The 25,535-nt window shown below is 44.7% G+C and overlaps 1 protein-coding gene and 1 long non-coding RNA gene across 3 annotated transcripts in view; one reads left to right on the top strand and one right to left on the bottom strand.

Moving 5' to 3' along the window:
* Positions 1-25,535, bottom strand: part of LOC137305035 (uncharacterized) — a 45,766-nt gene that overhangs the window by 9,802 nt on the left and 10,429 nt on the right. For both annotated transcript variants that reach the window (XM_067973802.1, XM_067973801.1), the window contains exons 3-8: positions 19,272-19,541; positions 15,423-15,539; positions 15,223-15,324; positions 14,326-14,454; positions 11,321-11,401; positions 7,523-7,630 (exon numbers count right to left, since the gene is read on the bottom strand). In XM_067973802.1, the coding sequence (XP_067829903.1) occupies positions 7,523-7,630; positions 11,321-11,401; positions 14,326-14,454; positions 15,223-15,324; positions 15,423-15,539; positions 19,272-19,541 (807 nt within the window). The remainder of the gene's footprint in view (positions 1-7,522; positions 7,631-11,320; positions 11,402-14,325; positions 14,455-15,222; positions 15,325-15,422; positions 15,540-19,271; positions 19,542-25,535) is intronic.
* LOC137305040 (uncharacterized) overlaps positions 1-25,535 on the top strand; it is a 39,125-nt gene that overhangs the window by 9,251 nt on the left and 4,339 nt on the right. Inside the window, exon 2 of the long non-coding RNA XR_010958659.1 lies at positions 21,273-21,392. This is a non-coding gene — a long non-coding RNA (uncharacterized lncRNA). The remainder of the gene's footprint in view (positions 1-21,272; positions 21,393-25,535) is intronic.

The following is a 25,535-nucleotide window of genomic DNA, read 5'->3' on the forward strand; positions in this document are numbered from 1 at the left end:
TATCTCAGTGTAAGTAACCCATCGGAGAGAGAGAGAGGGGGAGAGGGAGAGAACATCTCAGTGTAAGTAACCCATCGGAAAGAGGGAGAGAGAGAGAGAGGGGGAGAGGGAGAGAACATCTCAGTGTAAGTAAGCCATTGGAGAGAGAGAGAGAGGGAGAGGGGGAGAGGAGAGAACATCTCAGTGTAAGTAACCCATTGGAGAGAGAGAGGGAGAGCAAGAGAGGAGACGGAGAGAACATCTCAGTGTAAGTAACACATCGGAGAGAGGGAGAGAACATCTCAGTGTAAGTAACCCATCGGAAGGAGGGAGAGAGAGAGAGGGGGAGAGGGAGAGAACATCTCAGTGTAAGTAACCCATTGGAGAGAGAGAGAGAGAGGGAGAGCAAGAGAGGAGACGGAGAGAACATCTCAGTGTAAGTAACCCATCGGAGAGAGGGAGAGAACATCTCAGTGTAAGTAACCCATTGGAGGGTGTAATTCTGTTAAATTGCAGTTAATCAAACACTCCAAATATATTACACCTTCTTTGACTACTATATACAATGAATTCCTCAAAGAATATGAATACGTAAAGGGTGCTTAGGCTGCATGTTCCAGATCTGTGCTGGCTGTCCCTGAGACGCCCGTATTTTTCTAAGTGCTCGCTAATGTTAACTCTCCTTATGGTCCTCCTGCTGATGTGAGGCTAACAGCTCGATCATTACCTGGTTCATCCTCTCCCCTCCTTTTTAATAGAAGTGTAACATTCACCATCCTCCAGCCATTTGGTATAATTTCACTGTCCAAGGGACGATGGCTACTGTTTCTTCAATTGCTGGCTTCTCGGCCAGATTTTTTGCTCCTGCACTTCTCGCTGAACGATTTTCTGCCTGTTGGGTGGGCTGGAGAACGTAGAAGAAAAATAAACGGGAAATGCTGGAAATACTCAGCAAGTCAGGAAGTAATGCCCTTCCGTTAACTCTGTTTCTTTCCCCACAGGTGCTGCCTCACTTGATGCGTATTTGCAGCATTTTCTGTTTTTATTTCAGATTTCCAGCATCTGCAGTATTTTGCTTTTGATAGCTGGGATTTCCTGCTTCTATCAACTTTGAAGCCCAGTGACCCTTTAAGTATCATTTCTTTTAAAAATATTCATAGGGTTAATTCTGCGCTTCCAGCAGGCAAGCTGTGCTCGAAAGAAGCCACACAGGGCCCCAACTCCAGACCTCGACCTCCATTGTTACAGCCCTATTACTTTGGCAAACCTCTCTGTGCTGTCTCTATCACTTTCTCACTCTTGGGAGTCTATAATGAACCCCGATGTTCTTGCTCAACCCTGGTTATTTCTCGGTTTAATCCACCCTTGATAATATCCCTACTCTGAATCGCTGTAACCGTGCCATTAGCTAGCAGTGTCTCCTTTGCTCCATTTTACTGGAAAATTCTAACTGGGTATGTTGAGTTCCCAGTCTTGCACTGGTCAAAGCTGTGACACCTCCCCTCAGACAGTAATTAGTGCGTTCAGCACTGATGTTATTGCTGATGTTACATCCACTTATCCGTGGTGGTAAGAGGAATTTTGCATGTGTGTTAAGCAGTTCTACGCTAATATTGCTGAGTATTACTTTCTTCTTCATGACATTAGGAGAGATCAAAAAAGATATAAAGACATTTAAGATAGAAAGGGGGGAGATAATTGATAAACTAATCAAACTTAGAGAGGATAAAATCCCTGGTCCGGTTGATTGCATCCACGAATATTAAAAGAAGTTAGGGAAGAGATAGCAGAGGCACTATTACAAAAATTTCATTAGAAAAGAGAATAGTGCCAGAGGACTTGCGGACAGCTAACGTGATTCCTATATTTAAAAAGGGAGATACAACAAGTCCAGGGAACTATAGTTAATGCCGGTGGTAGGAAGGATAATGGAATCCTTACTCAAAGATGTGATAGAAAAACATCTAGAAATTCTTTGAAGAAGTAACAGAAAGGGGAGACAACGGTAATGCAGTAGATGAAATATATTTGGATTTTCAAAAGGCCTTTGATAAGGTACCGCATAGTAGACTAATGACTAACGTTAATGAGAGATGTGTATATGGACTTTCAAAAGGCATTTGATAAAGTACCACATAATAGACTTGTAAGCAAAATTAAAGCCCATGATTGAGATCCATAGGTTTTTGGACATTAAGGGAATGAAGGGATATGGGGACAGGGCAGGAAAGTGGAGTTGAGGTAGAAGATCAGCCATGATCTTATTAAATGGAGGAGCAGGCTCGAGGGGCCGTATGTCCTACGCCTACTTCTTATCTTATGTTCTTATGTAGAAGTGTGAAATGATACATTTTGGTAGGAAGAATGAGGAGAGGCAATATAAACTAAATGGTACAATTTTAAAGGGGGTGCAGGAACATAGAGGGTGCACATACACAAATCTTTGAAGGTGGCAGGACAAGTTGAGAAAGCTGTTAATAAAGCCCAGGATCCCATATGCTTTTTTAATAGAGGCATGGAGTACAAAAGCAAGGAAGTTATGGTAAACCTTTATAAAACACTGGTTAAGCCTCAGCTGGAGTATTGTGTCCAATTCTGGGCACCACACTTTAGGAAGGATGTCAAGGCCTTAGAGAGGGTGCTGAAGAGATTTACTAGAATGGATGAGGGAGTTCAGTTCTGTGGAGAGACTGGGGTTGTTCTCCTTAGAGCAGAGAAGGTTAAGAGGAGATATGATAGAGGTGTTCAAAATCATGAACGGTTTTGATGATTTTGTTTCCAGTAGCAGAAGGGTCGGTAACCAGAGGTCACAGATCTAAGGTGATCGGCAAAAGAACCAGAGGCAACATGAGGAAACATTTTTTTATGCAGCGAGTTGTTATGATCTAGAATGCACTGCCTGAAAGGGTGGTGGAAGCAGATTCAATAATAACTTTCAAAAAGGGAATTGGATAAATACTTGAAGGGAAAAAATTTACAGGGCTATGGGGAAAGAGCTGGGGAATGGGACTACTTGGATAGCTCTATCAAAGAGTCGGCACAGGCATGATGGGCTGAATGGCCTCCTTCCGTGCTGTAACATATGATGACACCATGAGGTCACAGCATGTGGAATCAGGGGACAAGTAGCAGAATGGATAGCAAACTGGCTACAAAACAGAAAACAGAGAGTAGGGATTAAAGGTAATTACTCAGACTGGCAAAAGGTGGGAAGTGGTGTTCCACAAGGATCGGTGCTGGGACTAATGTTGTTCACAATTTATATAAACAATTTGGACTCAGGAATTGGAAGCACAATTTCAAAATTTGCAGACGACACCAAATTGGGGGTATAGTTAATATTGAGGAGGACTGCGACAAAATACAGGAAGACATTTATAAACTTGCAGAATGGGCATGTAGTTGGCAAATGAATTTCAATATAGACAAGTGTGAGATGCTACATTTTGGTTGGAAGAATAAGGGGGCCACATACTGCATGGATAATAAGAGTCTAAATGGGGTAGAAGAGCAGAGGGATCTGGGGTACAGATACACAAATCACTAAAAGTAGCAACACAGGTTAATAAGGCCATAAAAAACAAACCAACCACTGGTGTTCATTTCTACAGGGATAGAATTGAAAAGCAGAGAAGTTATGTTCAACTTGTATAGAACCTTGGTTAGACCACAAGGAGTATTGTGAACAGTTCTGGTCTCCATATTATAAAAAGGATACAGAGGCACTGAAGAAGGTGCAAAAAAGATTTGCTAGGATAATGCCAGAACTGAGAGGTTATACCTGAGGAAAGATTGAACAGACTGGGACTCTTTTCTCTAGAAAAGAGACTGAGGGGTGACCTGATAGAAACCTTTACAAAGAATTACAAATTACAAAGAATGTACGGCACTGAAACAGGCCATTCGGCCCAACAGGTCCATGCTGGTGTTTATGCTCCACGTGAACCTCCTCCCACCCTTCTTCATCTCACCCCATCAGCATATCCTTCTATTCCTTTCTCCCTCCTATATTTATCGAGCTTCCCCTTAAATGCATCTATGCTACCCACCTCGGACCACTAGGCACCAGACACGACAAAGGCAAACCAAGCCCAGTCGACCCCGCAATGTCCTCCTCACTAACATTTGTGCCAAAATTGGGAGAGTTGTCCCACAGACTAGTCAAGCAACAGCCTGACATAGCCATACTCACAGAATCATACCTTTCAGCCAACGTCCCAGACTCTTCCATCACTATCCCTGGGTACGTCCTGTCCCACCGGCAGGACAGACCGACCAGAGGTGGCGGTACAGTGATATACAGTCAGCAGGGAGTGGCCCTGGGAGTTCTGAACATCGACTCTGGACCCCATGAAATCTCATGGTATCAGGTCAAACATGGGCAAGGAAACCTCCTGCTGATTACCATCTACCACCCTCCCTCAGCTGATGAATCAGTCCTCCTCCATGTTGAACACCACTTGGAGGAAGCACTGAGGGTAGCAAGGGCACAGAATGTACTCTGGGTGGGGGACTTCAATGTCCATCACCAAGAGTGGCTCGGTAGCACCACGACTGACCGAGCTGGCCGAGTCCTGAAGGACATGGCTGCCAGACTGGGCCTGCGGCAGGTGGTGAGTGAAACAACACGAGGGAAAAACTTACTTGACCTCGTCCTCACCATTCTACCTGTCGCAAATGCATCTGTCCATGACAGTATTGGTAGGAGTGACCACCACGCAGTCCTCGTGGAGATGAAGTCCCATCTTCGCACTGAGGACACCATCCAACGTGTTGTGTGGCACCATCACTGTGCTAAATGGGATAGATTCAGAACAGATCTAGCAGCTCAAAACTGGGCATTCATGAAGTGCTGTGGGCCATCAGCAGCAGCAGAATTGTATTCCAGCACAATCTTTAACCTCATGGCCCGGCATATTCCTCACTCTACCATTACCAACAAGCCAGGGGATCAACCCTGGTCCAACGAGGAGTGTAGAAGAGCATGCCAGGAGCAGCACCACGCGTACCTAAAAGTGAGGTGCCAACCTCACAACACAGGACTACATGCATGCTAAACAGCGGAAGCAGCATGCTGTAGACAGAGCTAAGCGATTCCACAACCAACGGATCAGATCAAAGCTCTGCAGTCCTGCCACATCCAGTCGTAAATGGTGGTGGACAATTAAACAACTAACGGGAGGAGGAGGCTCTGCAAACATCCCCATCCTCAATGATGGCAGAGTCCAGCACGTGAGTGCAAAAGACAAGGCTGAAGCGTTTGCAACCATCTTCAGCCAGAAGTGCCGAGTGGATGTTCCATCTCGGCCTCCTCCCGATATCCTCACCATCACAGAAGCCAGTCTTCAGCCAATTCAATTCACTCCACGTGATATCAAGAAACGGCTGAGTGCACTGGATACAGCAAAGGCTATGGGCCCCAACAACATACCGGCTGTAGTGCTGAAGACTTGTGCTCCAGAACTAGCTGCGCCTCTAGCCAAGCTGTTCCAGTACAGCTACAACATTGGCATCTACCTGGCAATGTGGAAAATTGCCCAGGGATGTCCTCTCCACAAAAAGCAGGACAAATCCAACCTGGCCAATTACCGCCCCATCACTCTACTCTCAATCATCAGCAAAGTGATGGAAGGTGTCGTCGACAGTGCTATCAAGCGGCACTTACTCACCAATAACCTACTCACCGATCCTCAGTTTGGGTTCCGCCAGGACCACTCCGCTCCAGACCTCATTACAGCCTTGGTCCAAACATAGACAAGAGAGCTGAATTCCAGAGGTGAGGAGAGAGTGACTGCCCTTGACATCAAGGCAGCATTTGACCGAGTGTGGCACCAAGGAGCCCTAGTAAAATTGAAGTCAATGGGAATCAGGGGGAAAACTCTCCAGTGGCTGGAGTCATACCTAGCACAAAGGAAGATGGTAGTGGTTGTTGGAGGCCAATCATCTCAGCCCCAGGACATTGCTGCAGGAGTTCCTCAGGGCAGTGTCCGAGGCCCAACGATCTTCAGCTGCTTCATCAATGACCTTCCCTCCATAAGGTCAGAAATGGGGATGTTCGCTGATGATTGCACAGTGTTCAGTTCCATTCGCAACCCCTCAAATAATGAAGCAGTCCGAGCCCACATGCAGCAAGACCTGGACAACATCCAGGCTTGAACATTTAAGTGGCAAGTAACATTCGCACCAGACAAGTGACAGGCAATGACCATCTCCAACAAGAGAGGGTCTAACCACCTCCCTTTGACATTCAACGGCATTACCATCACCGAATCCCCACCATCAACATCCTGGGGGTCACCATTGACCAGAAACTTAACTGGACCAGCCTATATAAATACTGTGGCTACAACAGCAGATCAGAGGCTGGGTATTCTGCGGCGAGTGACTCACCTCCTGACTCCCCAAAGCCTTTCCACCATCTACAAGGCACAAGTCAGGAGTGTGATGGAATACTCTCCACTTGCCTGGATGAGTGCAGCTCCAACAACACTCAAGAAGCTCGACACCATCCAGGGCAAAGCATCCCGCTTGTTCGGCACCCCATCCTCCACCCTAAACAATTACTCCCTTCACCACCAGCGCACCGTGGCTGCAGCGTGTACCATCCACAGGATACACTGCAGCAACTCGCCAAGGCTTCTTCGACAGCATCTCCCAAACCCGCGAACTCTACCACCTAGAAGGACAAGGGCAGCAGGCACATGGGAACAACACCACCTGCACGTTCCCCTCCAAGTCACACACCATCCCGACTTGGAAATATATCGCCATTCCTTCATTGTCGCTGGATCAAAATCTTGGAACTCCCTTCCCAACAGCACTGTGGGAGAACCGTCACCACACGGACTGCAGCGGTTCAAGAAGGCGGCTCACCACCAACTTCTCAAGGGCAATTCGGGATGGGCAATAAATGCTGGCCTCGCCAGCGACACCCACATCCCATGAACGAATTAAAAAAAACTACTCCTTGCGATAGCGAGTTCCACATTCTAACCACTCTCTGGGTAAAGAAGTTCCTCCTGAATTCCCTATTGGATTTATTAGTGACTATCTTATATTTATGGCCCCTAGTCCTGGCCTCCCCGCAAGTGGAAATATCTTCTCTATGTCTACCCTATCAAACCCTTTCATAATCTTATCGACCTCTAACAGGTCACCCCTCAGTCTTCTCTTATCTAGAGAAAACAAGAGTCCCAGCCTCTTCAGTCTTTCCTGATATGTTTAAACCAGAAATGAGAGGTTATACCTATGAGAAAGGAATAGAAGGATATACTGATATGGTTAGATGAAGCGGGGAGAGAGGAGGCCCCTATAGAGCATAAGCACTGGCATGGTCCTGTTGGGCCGAATGGCCTGTTTCTGTGCTGTAGATTCTATGTAATTCTACATAATCACAGTATTTCACATACCAAGGTGTAAACAAAAGAACAGATTTTACGGTGAAATAGAAAAATGATGCATGAGACAAAATTCGAACAGTCATTGCAGCAATATTGAAATCTCTACTTCCAATACAGATCTTTCTGTGTAAGTTATTACTTACTGTACACGGTGTAAAAGAGAACAAATATCACCACAGCAAAAATGTAGATAAGCAGAGAGAGAAGACCCTTTACAGCCAGTGCTTCGTAAGGATATCGGCATTCTGTAACTGAACACAGAGTGAATGGAATTAGAGCAGGAGCAAGGAATCGTGAGAAATAAAAGGGACAGGATCTCTCGTTCCTGAGCCTTGGACTATTTGTTCCTTCAAGCATAGCGACCACAGGAGAATCTGTGTCATACATAGATTACAGGGACATAAATAGTAAATATTGCCCACAGGGACAGTGTCATACAGTATACAGTATATAAATTATAGAGACAAATAGTAAATATTGCCCGTACAGGGACAGTGTCATTCAGTGTACAGATTATAGGGACATAAATAGTAAATATTGCCCATACAGGGACTGTCATACTGTATACAGTATATAGATTATAGGGACATAAACAGTAAATATTGCCCGTACAGGGACTGTGTCATACAGTATATAGATTATAGGCACATGGATAGTAAATATTGCCCACATGGACAGTTTCATACAGTATATAGATTCTAGGGTTATAGGTAGTAAATATTGCCCATACAGGGACAGTGTCACAGTATACAGATTATAAGGACATAAATAGTAAATATTCCCCGTACAGGGACAGTGTCATACAGTATACGAACATAAGAAATAGGAGCAGGAGTAGGCCAATCGGCCCCTCGAGCCTGCTCCGCCATTCAATAAGATCATGGCTGATCTGATCCTAACCTCAAATTTAAATTCACGTCCAATTTCCTGCCCGCTCCCCGTAACCCCTAATTCCCTTTACTTCTCGGAAACTATCTATTTCTGTTTTAAATTTATTTAATGATGTAGCTTTCACAGCTTCCTGGGGCAGCAAATTCCACAGACCTACTACCCTCTGAGTGAAGAAGTTTCTCCTCATCTCAGTTTTGAAAGAGCAGCCCCTTATTCTAAGATTATGCCCCCTAGTTCTAGTTTCACCCATCCTTGGGAACATCCTTACCGCATCCACCCGATCAAGCCCCTTCACAATCTTACATGTTTCAATAAGATTGCCTCTCATTCTTCTGAACTCCAATGAGTAGAGTCCCAATCTACTCAACCTCTCCTCATATGTCCGCCCCCTCATCCCCGGGATTAACCGAGTGAACCTTCTTTGTACTGCCTCGAGAGCAAGTATGTCTTTTCTTAAGTATGGACACCAAAACTGTATGCAGTATTCCAGGTGCGGTCTCACCAATACCTTATATAACTGCAGCAATACCTCCCTGTTTTTATATTCTATCCCCCTAGCAATAAAAGCCAACATTCCGTTGGCCTTCTTGATCACCTGCTGCACCTGCAAACTAACTTTTTGATTTTCTTGCACTCGGACCCCCAGATCCCTTTGTATATAGATTATAGGGATGTAAATAGTAAATATTGTCTATACAGGAACAGTGTCATAGAGTATATAGATTGTAGGGACACATTGTAAATATTGCCTGAACAGGGACAGTGTCATTCAGTGTACGGATTATAGGGACATAAATATTAAATATTGTCTGTACAGGACCAGGACTGTCAGTTAAATATTGCAGGATATAATGTATATGGAAATGATAGGGAAGGTGAGGGGGGGTGGAGTTGCTGTACTAATTAGGGGCAACATAATGGCAATAGAAAAAAGGGACATAAGTAACATTAAGATAGAAACAGAATCCATATGGATTGAAACAAAGGATAAGAAGGGATCGATCACGTTAATAGGTATATTTTACAGACCAACTAACAGTGGAAGGGAAGTGCAGGAAGAAATATGTAGACAAATCTATGAAATGAGTAAAAAACATCAAATAATAATCATGGGAGATTTCAACTACCCCCAAATAAACTGGCAAGAAGAGGTAGGCGAAGGGAGAAAAGAGAATGGAGTTTTTTTTTTAAGTGTGCACAGGATCCTTTTTTACCCAGTATTTGAGAAGCCCAACAAGAGAGGAATCAATGTTGGATCTAGTAATGGGAAATGAACCAGAGCAGATAAGAGAAGTAAACATAGGGAAAAATCTAGCTAATAACGATCATAACATAATACGGTTAAAATAACAATTGAGAAAGACATAAGACAAAGACCACAGATTGGAAAAAAAGCTAATTTTCAGGGGATGAGAATGGAACTAGGGCAGGTAAACTGGAAAAAAAATTTTGACTGAAAGAAATAGAACTCACAGTGGGGTAATGTTTAAGATGGTGATCAATAGAGTTCAGGAGAAGTAAATTCCACTAAAAAGCAAGAACAAACTAGCTAATAATGAAACAGCATGGATGAATAAAGAGATGAGTAAAATTGAAACTAAAGAAAAAGGCATACTCTAAGTACATAGAACTAAGGACAGGATGACAAAAAGCAATACGAAGAGGTCAGGAAAGAAGTCAAAAAAACAATTAGGAAGGCAAAGAGGAACTACAGGATTAAATTAGCAAGGAATATAAAAAGAAATAGTAAAGTATTCTACAGACACATAAATAACAAAAATCAGGATAGTGATAGGGCCACTAAGGGATACACATGATAAACTCACAGGTAACGACAGCGAAATGGCAGAAATATTGAAAAGTTATTTTGCCTCCGTATTTACCAGGGAGACCAACAAGGTGGGCAGGATATTAGAAGAAATCGAAAAAGATGTTAAACATTTAAGATAGAAAGGGAGGGGAGATAATTGATAACCAATCTTAGGATTTCAGAAGGGAAAGTCATGCTTGACAAAACTTACTGAATTTTTTGAAGAAGTAACAAAAAGAGTAGACAAGGGTAATGCAGTAGATGTAATATATTTGGATTTTCAAAAGGCCTTCAATAAGGTGCCACATTGTAGACTCGTGGCTAAGGTCAGAGTATGTGGAGTCAGGGGACAGGTAGCAGAATGGATAGCAAATTGGCTACAAAACAGAAAACAGAGTAGGGGTTAAGGGTAACTACTCAGACTGGCAAAAGGTGGGAAATGGTGTTCCGCTGGGACCAATGTTGTTCACAATTTACATTTTGGTAGGAGGAATAAAGGGGCTCACTTACTTCTTGGATAATAAGAGTCTAGACAGGATAGAGGATAAAAGGGACCTCGGGGTTAATACGACCATAAAAAAGGCAAATTAAGCACTAGGGTTCACTTCTAGAGGAATAGAATTGAAAAGCAGAGAAGTTATGTTAAACTTGTATAGAACCTTGGTTAGACCACACTTGGAGTATTGTGCACAGTTCTGGTCACCATATTATAAAAGGATATAGAGGCATTGGAGAGGGTGCAAAAAGATTCACAAGGATGACACCAGAATTGATACGATGGGGGTGATTTTAAACACCAAGAACAGGTGGGTTGAGGGCAGGTGGGAGTTGAAAATAGTTGTTTTTTGGGTCACGACCGCAACCCGGCTTTATTTCCGAGTTTAACTTGGGCGTGTAAAAGTACAGGCTTCCCACTGGGAATGCAAAGTCTGAAAATTTTGCAGTCGCGACCCAAAAACACAACTATTTTCAGCTCCCACCCGCCCCTAACCCACCCATTCTTGGGGGTTAAAATCACCCCCGATATCCTTATGGGTGCAAACTGGGTGAATTAGCACTGAGTTACTGAATGGAATCCATTCCACACATCCATCACTGGGTGAATTAGCACTACGTCACTAGAGGAGGGTAAATATCTACCTGGCGTTTGCGTGTGGCACATTCAGATTTCTATTTGGTGCAAACGAAAGTGGTTAAGAGTCCTGTGATATCAAACATTTGCTTTTCATGAAATACTCACCAATTTGTGTTGCTTTGTAAATTGGTGCAGATGAAATTACCACAGAAACAGGTCCGCATACAAGTATTATGTTACGGTGAGCTGTCAGTAAATAAAATTAAAATCAGCCTGTTCTATTTCTAAAGATACCAATTACAATACCTCATGATTCTTTAAATACACAGGATGTGAATGTGGCACACACTGAACAGTCTTTGGTTTAACAAGCTGTTGCTAACAGTCCCACTCCATATTGTACTGATATTTTTGCTACCTGATTAGTAGCAAAAGTCATACAGGAATCACCAAGCCCTGCGCTGACCCGGTCCTGGTGCCCTGAGATCTTGCTGTGTGAATTCTACTGCCAGGATCACATCTCCAAGGGTTTTTGGGACCTGTGTGACATATTTTAAAGAGGGCGTGGCCGAGGTACTAAATAAGTACCTTTGCATCTGTCTTTACCAAGGAAGAAGATGCTGCCAGAGTGTCAGTAAAGGAAGATATAGTTGAGATACTGGAGGAGCTAAAAATTGATAAAGAGGAGGTACTAGAAAGGCTAGCTGTACTTAAAGTAGATAATTGTAAACAATTTTACAACACCAAGTTATAGTCCAGCAATTTTATTTTAAATTCACAAGCTTTCGGAGATTTTCTCCTTCCTCAGGCAAATGTTTCAAGATCTCCTTGAAGCCTACGCATTTATACATATTGAACAATAATACATGGTGTTTACAGACTGCCCCTGCAACTGCCCGTTGCCAAGGCAATCACCGTGTTCAGACAGAGAGGTGTTACCTGCAGAACCTCCGAATACACATTCAATAAAAAAACAAACAGGGAAAATTGAATGTGTATTCGGAGGTTCTGCAGGTAACACCTCTCTGTCTGAACACGGTGATTGCCTTGGCAACGGGCAGTTGCAGGGGCAGTCTGTAAACACCATGTATTATTGTTCAATATGTATAAATGCGTAGGCTTCAAGGAGATCTTGAAACATTTGCCTGAGGAAGGAGAAAATCTCCGAAAGCTTGTGAATTTAAAATAAAATTGCTGGACTATAACTTGGTGTTGTAAAATTGTTTACAATTGTCAACCCCAGTCCATCACCGGCATCTCCACATCTTAAAGTAGATAAGTCACCCGGTCCAGATGGGATGCACCTAGGTTGCTGAGGAAAGTAAGGGTGGAAATTGCGGAGGTACTGGCCATAACCTTCCAAACATCCTTAGAAACGGGGTGGTGCCAGAGGACTGGAGAATTGCAAATGTTACACCCTTGTTCAAAAAAGGGTGTAAGGATAAACCCAGCAACTACAGGCCAGTCAGTTTAACCTTAGTAGTGGGGAAACTTTTAGAAACGATAATACAGGACAGAATTAAGAGTCACTTGGACGAGTGTGAATTAATTAGGGAAAACCAGCACGGATGTTAAAGGCAAATCGTGTTTAACTAACCTGGTATAATTTTTTGATGAGGTAACAGTGAGGGTAGATGAGGGCAATGCAGTTGATGTGGTGAATATGGACTTTCAAAAGGCGTTTGATAAAGTGCCGCATGGCAGGCTTGTCCTCAAGATTGCAGCCCATGGAATAAAGGGGGCAGTAGCAGCATGGATTCAGAATTGGCTAAGTGACAGGAAACAGAGAGTAGTGGTGAACGGTTGTTTTTCGGACTGGAGGAAGGTGTACAGTGATCCCCAGGGGTCGGTGCTGGGACCACTGCTTTTCTTGATATATATTAATTACTTGGATTTGGGTGTATAGGGCACAATTTCAAAATTCGCAGATGACAAAACTTGTAAGGTACTGAACAGTGAGGAGGATAGTGATAGACTTCAAGAGGATATAGACAGACTGGTGGAATGGGTGAACACGTGGCAGATGAAATTCAACGCAGAAAAATGCGAAGTGATACATTGCGGTAGGAAGAACGAGGAGAGGCAATATAAACTAGAGGGCACAATTCTAAAAGGGGTACAGCAACAGAGAGATCTGGGGTTATTTGTGCACAAATCGTTGAAGGTGGCAGGGCAGGTTGAAAAAGCGGTTTAAAAAGCATACGGGATCCTGGGCTTTATAAATGGAGGCAGAGAGTACAAAAGTAAGGAAGTCATGATGAACCTTTATAGAACACTGGTTCGGCCACAGCTGAAGTATTGTGTCCAGTTCTGGGCACCGCACTTTAGGAAAGATGTAAAGGCCTGAGAGAGGGTGCAGAAGAGATTTACTAGAATGATTCCATGGATGAGGGACTTTAGTTACGTGGATAGACTGGAGAAGCTGGGGTTGTTCTCCTTGGAACAGAGAAGGTTGTGAGGAGATTTGATAGAGATATTCAAAATCATGAAAGGTCTAGACAGAGTAGATAGAGAGAAACTGTTCCCATTGGCTGAAGGATCAAGAACCAGAGGGCATATTTTTAAGGTGATTGGCAAAAGAACCAAAGGTGACATGAGGAAAAACTTTTTTTTTTAATATACAGTGAGTGGTTAGGATCTGGAATACACTGCCTAATGGGAGTGGTGGAGGCAGATTCAATCAAGGCCCTCAAAAGGAAACTGGATAAGTACTTGAAAGGAAAAAATTTGCAGGGCTACGGGGATAGGGCCGGGGAGTGGGACGAGCTGGATTGCTCTTGCATAGAACCGGTGTGGACTCGATGGGCTGAATGGCCTCCTTCCGTGCTGTAACCTTTCTCTGATTCTATGTTTTTGGTGAGCAGATGTTGTTTGTGTGTGATTGCCTCAAGCAATGAAAAGGATGGGGACGGGAGAAGCAGGAAGGCTGGTCACCAAGTATCTTCAAGGCTGGCATACCTGGGACAGGAATGCTGCTGAAATGACTGCCCCAGCAAAAACCTTAGCCACACTTCCTCTTTCAGAGGCTGACTGAGCTGCTGAGCTGTGTGTGCAGCATTTTCTGTTTTTAATTCAGTAGGAACAATGCTGACTCCCAGGCACCTTTCAGCTGCGCAGAGGGAGAGAACAGTGACAAATAACCAGCCGTAAATATTATTGTGTGAACTTACAGTTAGTGGACAAGAACGACGGAGACTGTTCAGTTCCAGCATTTAGGAACAGGATGACAACATAGATGACCATTGCAAAACCCAGGAAACACCCAAACGCTGCATTGACTTTGTACCATATTGAGAAGCCTGGGAAAGGGATGAAATAGAGGACGTAGTGAACTAAAGATTGGTTGGAATTTTACGCCTCTGCGCTCACCCATTCACTTTAACAAGATTGCGCACTGAGGATCAGAGTAGAAAATCTCCCCTGGTTAAACACAGAGAGGTAATAATAAAACATTCAATCCCATTGTCACAGGAAAGCTGGGAGTGGTTACAGAGGGAGACAGGGTAAGGTGCAGGGGAGGTTACAGAAGGGGGAGGGGTAAGGGGCGGGGGAAGGTTAGAGGGGGAGGAGGGGTAAGGAGCGGGGGAAGGTTAGAGGGAGGAGGGGTACAGGTGGGGGAGGTTACAGGGGGAAGAGGGGTAAGGGGTGGGTTAGGTTACAGGGAGAAGAGGGGCAAAGGTTTTGAGAGGTTACAAAGAGAGGAGGGATAAGGGGTGGGGGAATATAAGTTCACCCTGGGCCGGAACTTGAAGAGAATTGCAACATATAATAACAGTATTAACTCGAATCTAATGGGCAATTAACCCTCAAGGGCCAGGCCGAGTCTGTTCCTGGTGTGCTGTCAACAGGAAGTAATGAAGTTCTTGTACAATGCCAAACTCTTACAGGGACAGTCCCTTTCCTTCCCTCTGAATTTCACCCTCTTGATCTAAGCATGCAACTTGAATGAATGAGGGAGAACCAATGTTGCTAAATTAATGTGTTTTATTCAATATCAACCGGAACTATAGCCTGGCATCTGATCGTAGTTTTTGTGTGTTTGTACATGAGCAAAACGGGCCACTTACCTGCATCAGATATACAGAAAAGACATGCAATTAACAGGCAGATGAAGGACAGAAGTTGAAAGGCCACAAAAATGGCCGTCAGTTGCTTCTGGTGTTTCTGAACTGTGAATGCAAATAAGTTAACCCAAAGTTATTTGAAGTCAATATCAACAAATCGTTTTCTGATCCTGAAATAGCCGAATAACAGCATGCATGAATACCTTGGAACTTCTTTAGGGCAATGAAGATTATGAAACTTGCTGCAAAGGTGGAGGTCAAATTACTAACCAGAGCAACGACAGACATCACAATAGCGTAGCTAAGAATGAGAAGAATTCCTGGAACATGAAAACATCATCAATTTACTCCAGCTCAAAGTACATTTTTGAAGTACATCAGAAAATGCAAATTCATGACAACAATCTGATGGGATGCAACAAATGGTTAATATGCTTGTGGCAATTCCACATAGCTGTATTAAATGAGGTGTCACACTTCCATTAGAACAGCAGAGAAGGGAAATTTTGTATATAATCATAGAATCGTTATAGCACAGAAGGCAGCCATTCGGCCCATTGTATCTGTGCCAGTCGAAAAAGAGCTATCCAGTCTAATCCCACTTTCCAGCACTTGGTCCGTAGCCCTGTAGGTTACGGCACTTCAGGTGCACATCCAGGTACTTTTTAAATGCGATGAGGGTTTCTGCCTCTATCACCCTTCCATGTAGTGAGTTCCAGACCCCCACCACCCTCTGGGTGAAAACTTTATTCCTCAGCTCCCCTCTAAACCTTCTACCAATCACTTTAAATCTGTGCCCCCTGGTTATTGACCTCTCTGCTAAGGGAAATAGGTCCTTCCTGTCCAGTCTATCTAGGCCCCTCAATTTTATACACCTCAATTAAATCTCCCCTCAGCCTCCTTTGTTCCAAAAAAACCCCAGCCTATCCAATCTTGGCAGCATCCTTGTAAGTACCCTCTCTAGTGCAATCACGTCTTTCCTGTAATGTGACCAGAACTGTACGCGGTACTCTAACTAGTGTTTCATACAGTTCGAGCATAACCTCCCTGCTCTTATATTCTGTGCCTTGGCTAATAAAGGAAAGTATTCCATATGCCTTCTTAACCACCTTATCTACTGTCCTGCTACCTTCAGGGATCTGTGGACATGCATTCCAAGGTCCCTCTCTTCATCTACACCTCTCACTATCCTCCTAATTTTTTTTAAAAATCATTCATGGGATGTGGGCTTCGCTGGCAAGGCCAGCATTTATTGTCCATCCCCAATTGTCCTTGAGAAGGTGGTGGTGAGCCGCCTTCTTGAACCGCTGCAGTCCTTGTCCCTGTGTTCTCCCACAGTGCTGTTAGGTAGGGAGTTTCAGGATTTTGAACCAGCGACGATGAAGGAACAGCAATGTATTTCCAAGTCGGGATGGTGTGTGACTTGGAGGGGAACGTGCAGGTGGTGTTGTTCCCATGTGCCTGCTGCTCTTGTCCTTCTAGGTGGTAGAGGTCACGGGTTTGGGAGGTGCTGTCGAAAAAGCTTTGGCGAGTTGCTGCAGTGCATCCTGTGGATGGTACACACTGCAGCCACGGTGCGCCGGTGGTGAATGTTTAGGGTGGTGGATGGGGTACCAATCAAGCGGGCTGCTTTGTCCTAGATGGTGTCGAGCTTCTCGAGTGTTGCTGGAGCTGCATTCATCCAGGCAAGAGGAGAGTATTCCATCACACTCCTGACTTGTGCCTTGTAGATGGTGGAAAGCTATGGTGAGTCAGCAGGTGAGTCACTCTCCGCAGAATACCCAGCCTCTCATCTGCTTTTGTAGCCACAGTATTTATGTGGCTGGTCCAGTTAAGTTTCTGGTCAACGGTGACCCCCAGGACGTTGATGGTGGGGGATTCGGCAATGGTAATGCTGCTAAATGTCAGGGGAGGTGGTTACACTCTCTCTTGTTGGAGATGGTCATTGCCTAGCACTTGTCTGGTGCAAATGTTACTTGCCACTTATCAGCCCAAGCCTGGATGTTGTCCAGGTCTTGCTGCATGCAGGCACAGACTGCTTCATTATCTGAGGGGTTGCGAATGGAACTGAACACTGCAATCATCAGTGAACATTTCTGACCTTATGATGGAGGGAAGGTCATTGATGAAGCAGCTGAAGATGGTTGGGCCAAGGATACTGCCCTGAAGAACTCCTGCAGCAATGTCCTGGGGCTGAGATGATTGGCCTCCAACAACCACTACCATCTTCCTTTGTGCTAGGTATGACTCCAGCCACTGGAGAATTCTCCACCCTGATTCCCATTGACTTCAATTTTACGAGGGTTCCTTGGTGCTACACTCGGTCAAATGTCTTGATGTCAAGGGCAGTCACTCTCTCCTCACCTCTGGAATTCAGCTCTTTTGTCTATGTTTGGACCAAGGCTGTAATGAGGTCTGGAGCGGAGTGGTCCTGGCGGAACCCAAACCGAGCATTGGTGAGCAGGTTATTGGTGAGTAAGTGCCTCTTGATAGCACTGTCGACGACACCTTCCATCATTTTGCTGATGATTGAGAGTAGACATGAGACGGTAATTGGCCGGATTGGATTTGTCCTGCTTTTTGTGGACAGGACATACCTGAGCAGTTTTCCACATTGTTGGGTAGATGCCAGTGTTGTAACTGTATTGGAAGAGTTTGGCTAGAGGCGCGGCTAGTTCTGGAGCACAAGTCTTCAGCACTACAGCCGGGATGTTGTTGGGGCCCATACCCTTTGCTGTATCCAGTGCACTCAGCCGTTTCTTGATATCACGTGGAGTGAATCGAATTGGCTAAAGACTGGCTTCTGTGATGGTGGGGATATCGGGAGGAGGCCGAGATGAATCATCCTCTCGGCACTTCTGGCTGAAGATGGTTGCAAACGCTTCGGCCTTGTCTTTTGCACTCACGTGCTGGACTCCGCCATCATTGAAGATGGGGATTTACAGAGCCTCCTCCTCCCATTAGTTGTTTAATTGTCCACCACCATTCGCGACTGGATGTGGCAGGACTGCAGAGCTTTGATCTGATCCGTTGGTTGTGGAATCGCTTTGCTCTGTCCATAGCATGTTGCTTCCGCTGTTTAGCATGCATGTGGTCCTGAGTTGTAGGTTCACCAGGTATGCCTGGTGCTGCTCTTCTACACTCTTCATTGAACCATTGTGTATTGCCTTGCCTTGTTTGTCCTCCCCAAATGCATTACCTTAGACTTCTCTGGATTGAATTCCATTTGCCACTTTTCTGCCCACCTGACCAGTCCATTGATATCTTCCTGCAGTCTGCAGCTTTCATCCTCACTATCAATCACACGCCCAATTTTTGTATCATCTGCAAACATGCCCCCAACATTTAAGTCCAAATCATCAATATATACCACAAAAAACAAGGGACCTACTACTGAGCCCTGCAGAACCCCACTGGAAATAGCCTGCCAGTCACAAAAGCACCTGTCGACCATTACCCTTTGCTTCCTGCCACTGAGCCAATTTTGGATCCAACTTGCCACTTTCCCTTGGATCCCATGGGCTTTTACTTTTTTGACCAGTTTACCATATGGGACCTTGTGAAAAGCCTTGCTAAAAATCCATGTAGACTACATCAAACGCAGTACCCTCATCGACTCTCCTTGTTACCTCCTCAAAAATTCAATTGAGTTAATATGACACTACCTTCCCTTAACAAATCCATGTTGACTGTCCTTGATTAATCTATGCCTTTCTAAGTGATGGTTTATCCTGTCCCTCAGATTGATTCCAATAATTTGCCCACCACCGAGGTTGGACTGACTGGCCTGTAATTACTTGGTCTATCCCTTTCTCCCACTTTAAACAACGTTGGCAGTCCTCCAATCCTCCGGCACTACGCCTATAGCCAGGGGGGATCGGAAAATGATGGTCAGAGCCTCCGCTATGTAACTTTCACCGGCAGGAAGATAACTTTCATCGGCAGGTACAATCAGAATACAATCCCATCTACCTCACACTGCATCAGGCTGTGAAACATTACCCAGTACAATCAGAATATAATCCCATCTATCTCATACTGTGAAATCCTACCATTGACGGTGAGGAAATGTGAGTTGCTGCTTGTGCTGACCCCGTTTTTCACTGTGCAGGTATACAAGCCGCAATCTGAGACTTTCATGTCTTTAATAAACAGCGTGGTGTTATCAAATACCAGCCTGTAACGTGAGCTGTTTAACAGTTGCTTGTTGTCTTTTTGCCACAAGATTCCACTTGCTTTTCCATTTCTCACAAAGCAGTTCAGCTCAACACGATCCACTACATAGGTGGGGTCCTGAACTATCAGTGGTGCCAGCAGCTGTTCTGTCAAAAAATAAAGTCACATGGGTTGTGAAATCCAATTTCAGACAGTGTTCTAATCATACTGGTGTCAGCCTCGTCAGTAGGAAACTCCCCCGAGTCAGAAGGTCGTGGGTTCAAGTCCCACTACAGAGACCTGAGCGCATAATCCAGGCTGACGCTTCAGTGCAGTACTGAGGGAGTGCTGCACCGTTGGAGGTGCCACCTTTCATATGAATGGTCATGGGATCTTTTACATCCACCTCTCACGTGGATGTAAAAGATCCCATGACAATTCAAAAAAGGACAGAAGATTCTCCCCAAAGTCCTAACCAATATTTATCTCTCACCCAACATCACTAAAACAGATTATCTGGTCATTATCACATTGCTATTTGTGGGATCTTGCTGTGTGCAAATTGGCTGCTGCGATTTTAACATTACAATCGTGACTACACTTCAAAAGTACTTCATTGTCTGTAAAGCGCTTTGGGGCATCCTGAGGTCATGAAAGGTGGTACATAAATGCAAATCTTTCTTTTTATATATTCACTCAGTTATCACTCAAGAAATAATCCTATAATTGCCACTGGAAAGTTAAGACATCCAACATGAATTTGGTTGCCATTACTAAAATCTCTCTCAACAAACCATCCCATGTAAGCTAATATACACCAACAAATTTAAATAATACATCATACTACGTGACAGTGAAAGGGGAAAATGGCCAAAAAGTGTCCACGTTTTTGTGACCCACCATTGTTTGTTTTATTATTTTGTGGAAAAAAGCCGATACGTCCTGCTCCAGTGGAAGAGCTGCTGTGTAGAGAGCACGGTTGCAGAAAGGGGAAGCTAAATAAGTACATGAGGGAGAAAGGAATGCTGATAGGATGAGATGAAGAGGGGTGGGAGGAGGTTCATGTGGAGCATAAACACTGGCATGGACCTGTTGGGCCAAATAGCCTGTTTCTGTGCTATAAATTCTATGTAAAAATGTAAGTCAGTTAGAAAAACTTTGCCCAGAACCACATGGCTGTTGAAAGTAAATTGGCAACTTGTGATTAAAAATTGAGACTAGGGGCAGGAATTTTCCGCCTTAGCAGTCCTTGTGCATGCTGGGAAATTTCTCCCCTCCCCCTCAGTTTCATACTATTCACTTTAATGGTTAGAAAATTTTAATCTGGGGGTGTGGAATTTCCCCGATTGGTGCTCCCGGGCCGAGCCAGGATAACTGAGAAGGAAAACGGCGAATGTCTAAAGGTTGAAAGTTGACTGCAGCGAATCACATGGGCGGGGCGCGGCCGATCCCGCACGCGACGCAGCACATCCCGCGCCTGCGGGGCCGAGCGCAGCTCATGCTTTGTGTACTGGGCCACTGCAGCTGTCAGTTCCTAGTTCAAGTGTTTGCTTTCATCAGTTATAAATTACAGACTCCGCTTCGTATGCGCCCCCTCCCCAGATTGGGAGCAGAGTGGGAGTGCGTAACAGGAATTCCAGCACATGCACACATAATCTTCCATCCCTTGTATTAATGGACAGAAACACTAAAGATGAAAGTTCACCCCCAGCAGGTGATCGCATGTGTTATTCCTATTAGGAGTATGGATCAGTGTTAATGGTCATATCAAATGACCAACAGCCAGCTAGGGAGAACACTCCCTGTGCTGGGCGTTCACGTTCAAGGTAATGCCTCTGCACCTTTGTTTTTCTGGTTCCATGTTTTATTTCTGCTTGCTTGCTTTTTGTTTTCACTAGAAGCAGAGAATTCAACCTTTCAGCTGGCAATACCAGCTCCTGGGGCCTTAAAGGAGGAGAGGATAGAAGGCTCCGTGCAACACTGCCCAGCTCTGCCAATATGGCATTGTTTTATACATGGTAAGATCGTGCTTTTCCTAAAGACAGTCAAGCTATGTTGCCTGGAGAATGCTAAGTGTAAGCTTAATGGTCAATACTTTAAATAGCCCTTCCTCCATTTAGATTCCACTTCTGCCAACAGTAACTTCTAAATTAAAGTTTCAAAGAATGGTTAAAAAAGATTGAAAGAGGCAAGTAAAGAACTCAATAGAGACAGAATATAAGCAGGAGACAGTGTGAGCAGACAAACCGCAGAGTAAGGGTGAAAGATGGAAACCCACACTAGCTATAGTGTGGTATAGAAATATTACACACGAGGAAAGTACATATAACCCACACAGTAATGAATTGCTGGAAATAAACCACGGCTTCCTGCCCTGCATTTGTGCAAGGTGGTTATCACACCTGTCACACTTACCCTGGACTTCCAAGAGGAAAGGGAGAAATTTGGACACAACCTTATTGTCAGATGAAGGTTCGCTTAAAATCGCTTCAAAAAGGCCACTGTCTATAACTTCTAAATTCTTCAGTAAGAGAGACCCAGTGTTTGGATCAAACTTCACTCGGTGTTTGAAATATGAATTGAATGACACAATGTCACTATAAGATGTGTACTGCAGAATTGTCTTCTTACTATCACGGCCCAAGTACTGCCAGGTGATCTTGTGTCTAGATTTGTACTGAATGACTGGCAGCAAGACATGGGAACCTACAATACGGGTTATATTCATTGGTTGAATCGTGATTTCTTGAAAATCTGAAAGAAATTAGTGGTTGAGTTCAACATAAGAGCTTTACAATGAAATACCATTTCTTTTTTGAAAAAATGAGTTTACAGGAGAAATTGGCCCAGATTTGTGTCTTCATCATCAGGCTTAAGAGCTTCAACCACCAGGAACACCCATCACAACTGTCATTGGGCATTGTGGGCAACTTGGGTCCAAATCTGTAACAGGCGGTCCTGATGGGCAGAGCTCTCTGCCTGAAGCAGACGACCAAAATCTGGGCCATAAAGGCCAAGGCTATACTTCTTGTTCAAAGCACTCAATTTTATACAGAATCATAGAAAATTTACGGCACAGAAGGAGGCCATTCGACCCATCGTGTCCACACCAACTGAAAAAGAGCCACCCACCCTAATCCCACTTTCCAGCACTTGGTCCGTAGCCCTGTAGGTTACGGCATTTCAAGTACACATCAAAGTATTTTTTAAATGAGTTGAGGGTTTCTGCCTCTACCACCCTTTCAGGCAGTGAGTTCCAGACCCCCACCACCCTCTGGTGAAAACAAATTTCCTCAGCTCCCCTCTAATCCTTCTACCAATCACTTTAAATCTATGCCCCCTGGTCACTGACCCCTCTGCTAAGGGAAATAGGTCCTCCCTATCCACTCTATCTAGGCCCCTCATAATTTTGTACACCTCAATTAAATCTCCCCTCAGCCTCCTCTCATCCAAGGAAAACAACCCCAGCCTATCCAATCTTTCCTCCTAGCTAAAATTCTCCAGTCCTGGCAACAGCCTCGTAAATCTCCACTGGACCCTCTATAGTGCAATCACATCTTTCCTATAATGTGGTGACCAGAACTGTATGCAGTACTCAAGCTGTGGCCACCTGACCAGTCCATTGATATCTTCCTGCAGTCTATACCTTTCCTCCTCACCATCAACTATATAGTGTTAAAACCACACACTTAGAGATACAAGACTTTTTTTTTAAAAAGAATAAGAAATCTTGTTGTATTAAAGATGTCAATATGTGTGCTCTGTAGAGTGTCATGTGGGTGCTCGAGTGCTACTTGACAGCTGAGAGGCCTCAGGAAACCATGCTTGGGCGAGGATGCAGAACACACTGTCAGACTACTTGTCCTACATCCAGTCTCAAGTTAAACATCGGGAAGACTGAAGCCATTGTCTTCGGCCCACCCCACATCACGAACTCTGTACCTTCACCACCAACTCCATCTCCCTCCCCGACCACTGTTTCAGACTGAACCAGTCTGATCACAACCTCGGGATTTTGTTCGAACCAAAGCTAAACAATGACTCCATATCCTCTGCATCACAAAGACAGCCTACTTCCACTAAGGGGCAGAATGGCCATGAGGGAAATTGGGAGATTTGCTGAGTGCCCTCACAAATGGTTCCATAGCGTTATATTATCGCACCCCTTTTTCCATGAGAATCCTAAAGACTTCCACACTCTAATGGGAGTGCCATTCTGCCCGCTTCTACTTCAGTAACATCACCCACCTCTGTCCCTACTTCAACCCATCTGTCACCAACAGACTCAACTATTCCAATGCTCTCGCTGCAGGCCTCCTATCCTCCACCTTTCATAAACTTCAACTGATCCAAAATGCTGCTGTCCATATCCGATACCATCCTACTCACTTATCATCCCTGTCCTCGCTGACCTACATTGGTTCCTGGTCCCTAACTGCTGAAATTTAAAATTCTCATCCTTGTGTTTAAGTCCCTCCATGGCCTCACCCCTCCATATTTCTGTAACTTCCTCCAGCCCTACAGCCTCCCCAAACTCTGTGTTCCTTTGATTCCAGCCTCGTGTGTATCCCCAGTCCCTGTGCCCAATCATTGGTAGCCGTATGTTCAACTGTCTGGGTCCCACACTCTTGAATTCCCTCTCTAAACCCACCGCCTCTCCACTCCATCTCCTCCTTTAAGATCCTCCTTAAATCCCACTATTTGAACAAGATTTTGGTCACCCCTCCAAACATTTCCTTCTTTGGTTCAGCGTCTACTTTTTTTGATTGAACTTCTATAAAGCGCCTTGGGACATTTTTCTACATTAAAGGCAAGTTGTTGTTGTTGCCATTTCTGTAAAAGAATGGTTCATTGCCGACTCCTCTTCCAAAGGAATGGTTCGTTCCTTATTATGGATCTAAAGTAATAGCCCATTCCCTACTCCAGATCCAAATGGATTGGGTAGAGGATGACCCATTCTAAGGACTGGGACATTCCTTAGGTGAAAGGATTTGCGGCGGGCCAGTCTCCACCTCAGGTCCAAAGCGGCGGGCCAGTCTCCACCCCAGGTCCAAAGCGGCGGGCCAGTCTCCACCCCAGGTCCAAAGCGGCGGGCCAGTCTCCACCCCAGGTCCAAAGCGGCGGGCCAGTCTCCACCCCAGGTCCAAAGCGGCGGGCCAGTCTCCACCCCAGGTCCAAAGCGGCGGGCCAGTCTCCACCCCAGGTCCAAAGCGGCGGGCCAGTCTCCACCCCAGGTCCAAAGCGGCGGGCCAGTCTCCACCCCAGGTCCAAAGCGGCGGGCCAGTCTCCACCCCAGGTCCAAAGCGGCGGGCCAGTCTCCACCCCAGGTCCAAAGGAATATGACATTCTTTACCCCAAGTGTTTAAAATGAAAGTAATCAAAATAAAATAATTTCTAGGCTCTGGTGTCCATTCAAGAGGGAAGATTGGATAGGCTGGGGTTGTTTTCTTTGGAACAGAGGAGGCCGAAGGGTGATTTAATTGAGGTGTATAAATTTATGAGGGGCCTGGATAGAGTGGACAGGAAGGACCTCTTTCCCTTCGCAGAGAGGTCAATAAACAGGGGGCATAAATTTAAAGTAATTGGTAGAAGGGTTAGACGGGAGCTGAGGAAAAATGTTTTCACTCAGAGGGTGGTGGGAGTCTAGAGCTCACTATCTGAAAAAGTGGTAGAGGCAGAAACCCTCATCACATTTAACAAGTACTTGGATGTGCACTTGAAGTGCCATAACATACAAGGCTATGGACCAAGTGCTGGAAAGTGGAATTAGGCTGGGTAGCTCTATTTCGACCGGCACAGACACGATGGGCCGAATGGCCCCTTCTGTGCCGTAAATTTTCTATGTTTCTATCAGAATAATTTTGCCCTGGGCAGTGACATAATCACCTCCCAATTCTGCCTTCAGACTTCTGTTAGTGGGAGCAATGAAATGTAAAGAACCAGCAAAAGTTTACAACAGTAAATCGACACTGCATCACAACAGTAAAATCTAGCTCAAAGTCGAGCTCAAAGTCTAGCCCAGATCAGCAAGAGAATCAGGATAGGATTAGTAGGAGCTTTGGAAGTGGATACTGGCCTTCTCTTTTTGAAAAGATGAGGAAGGTTCTGTCCAAGTAATTAATCATACCTGAATTTTGGACACTACTCAAGAATCACAAACT

This window comes from Heptranchias perlo, chromosome 39, assembly GCF_035084215.1.
Source record: "Heptranchias perlo isolate sHepPer1 chromosome 39, sHepPer1.hap1, whole genome shotgun sequence".
NCBI classification, from domain to species: Eukaryota; Metazoa; Chordata; class Chondrichthyes; order Hexanchiformes; family Hexanchidae; genus Heptranchias; species Heptranchias perlo.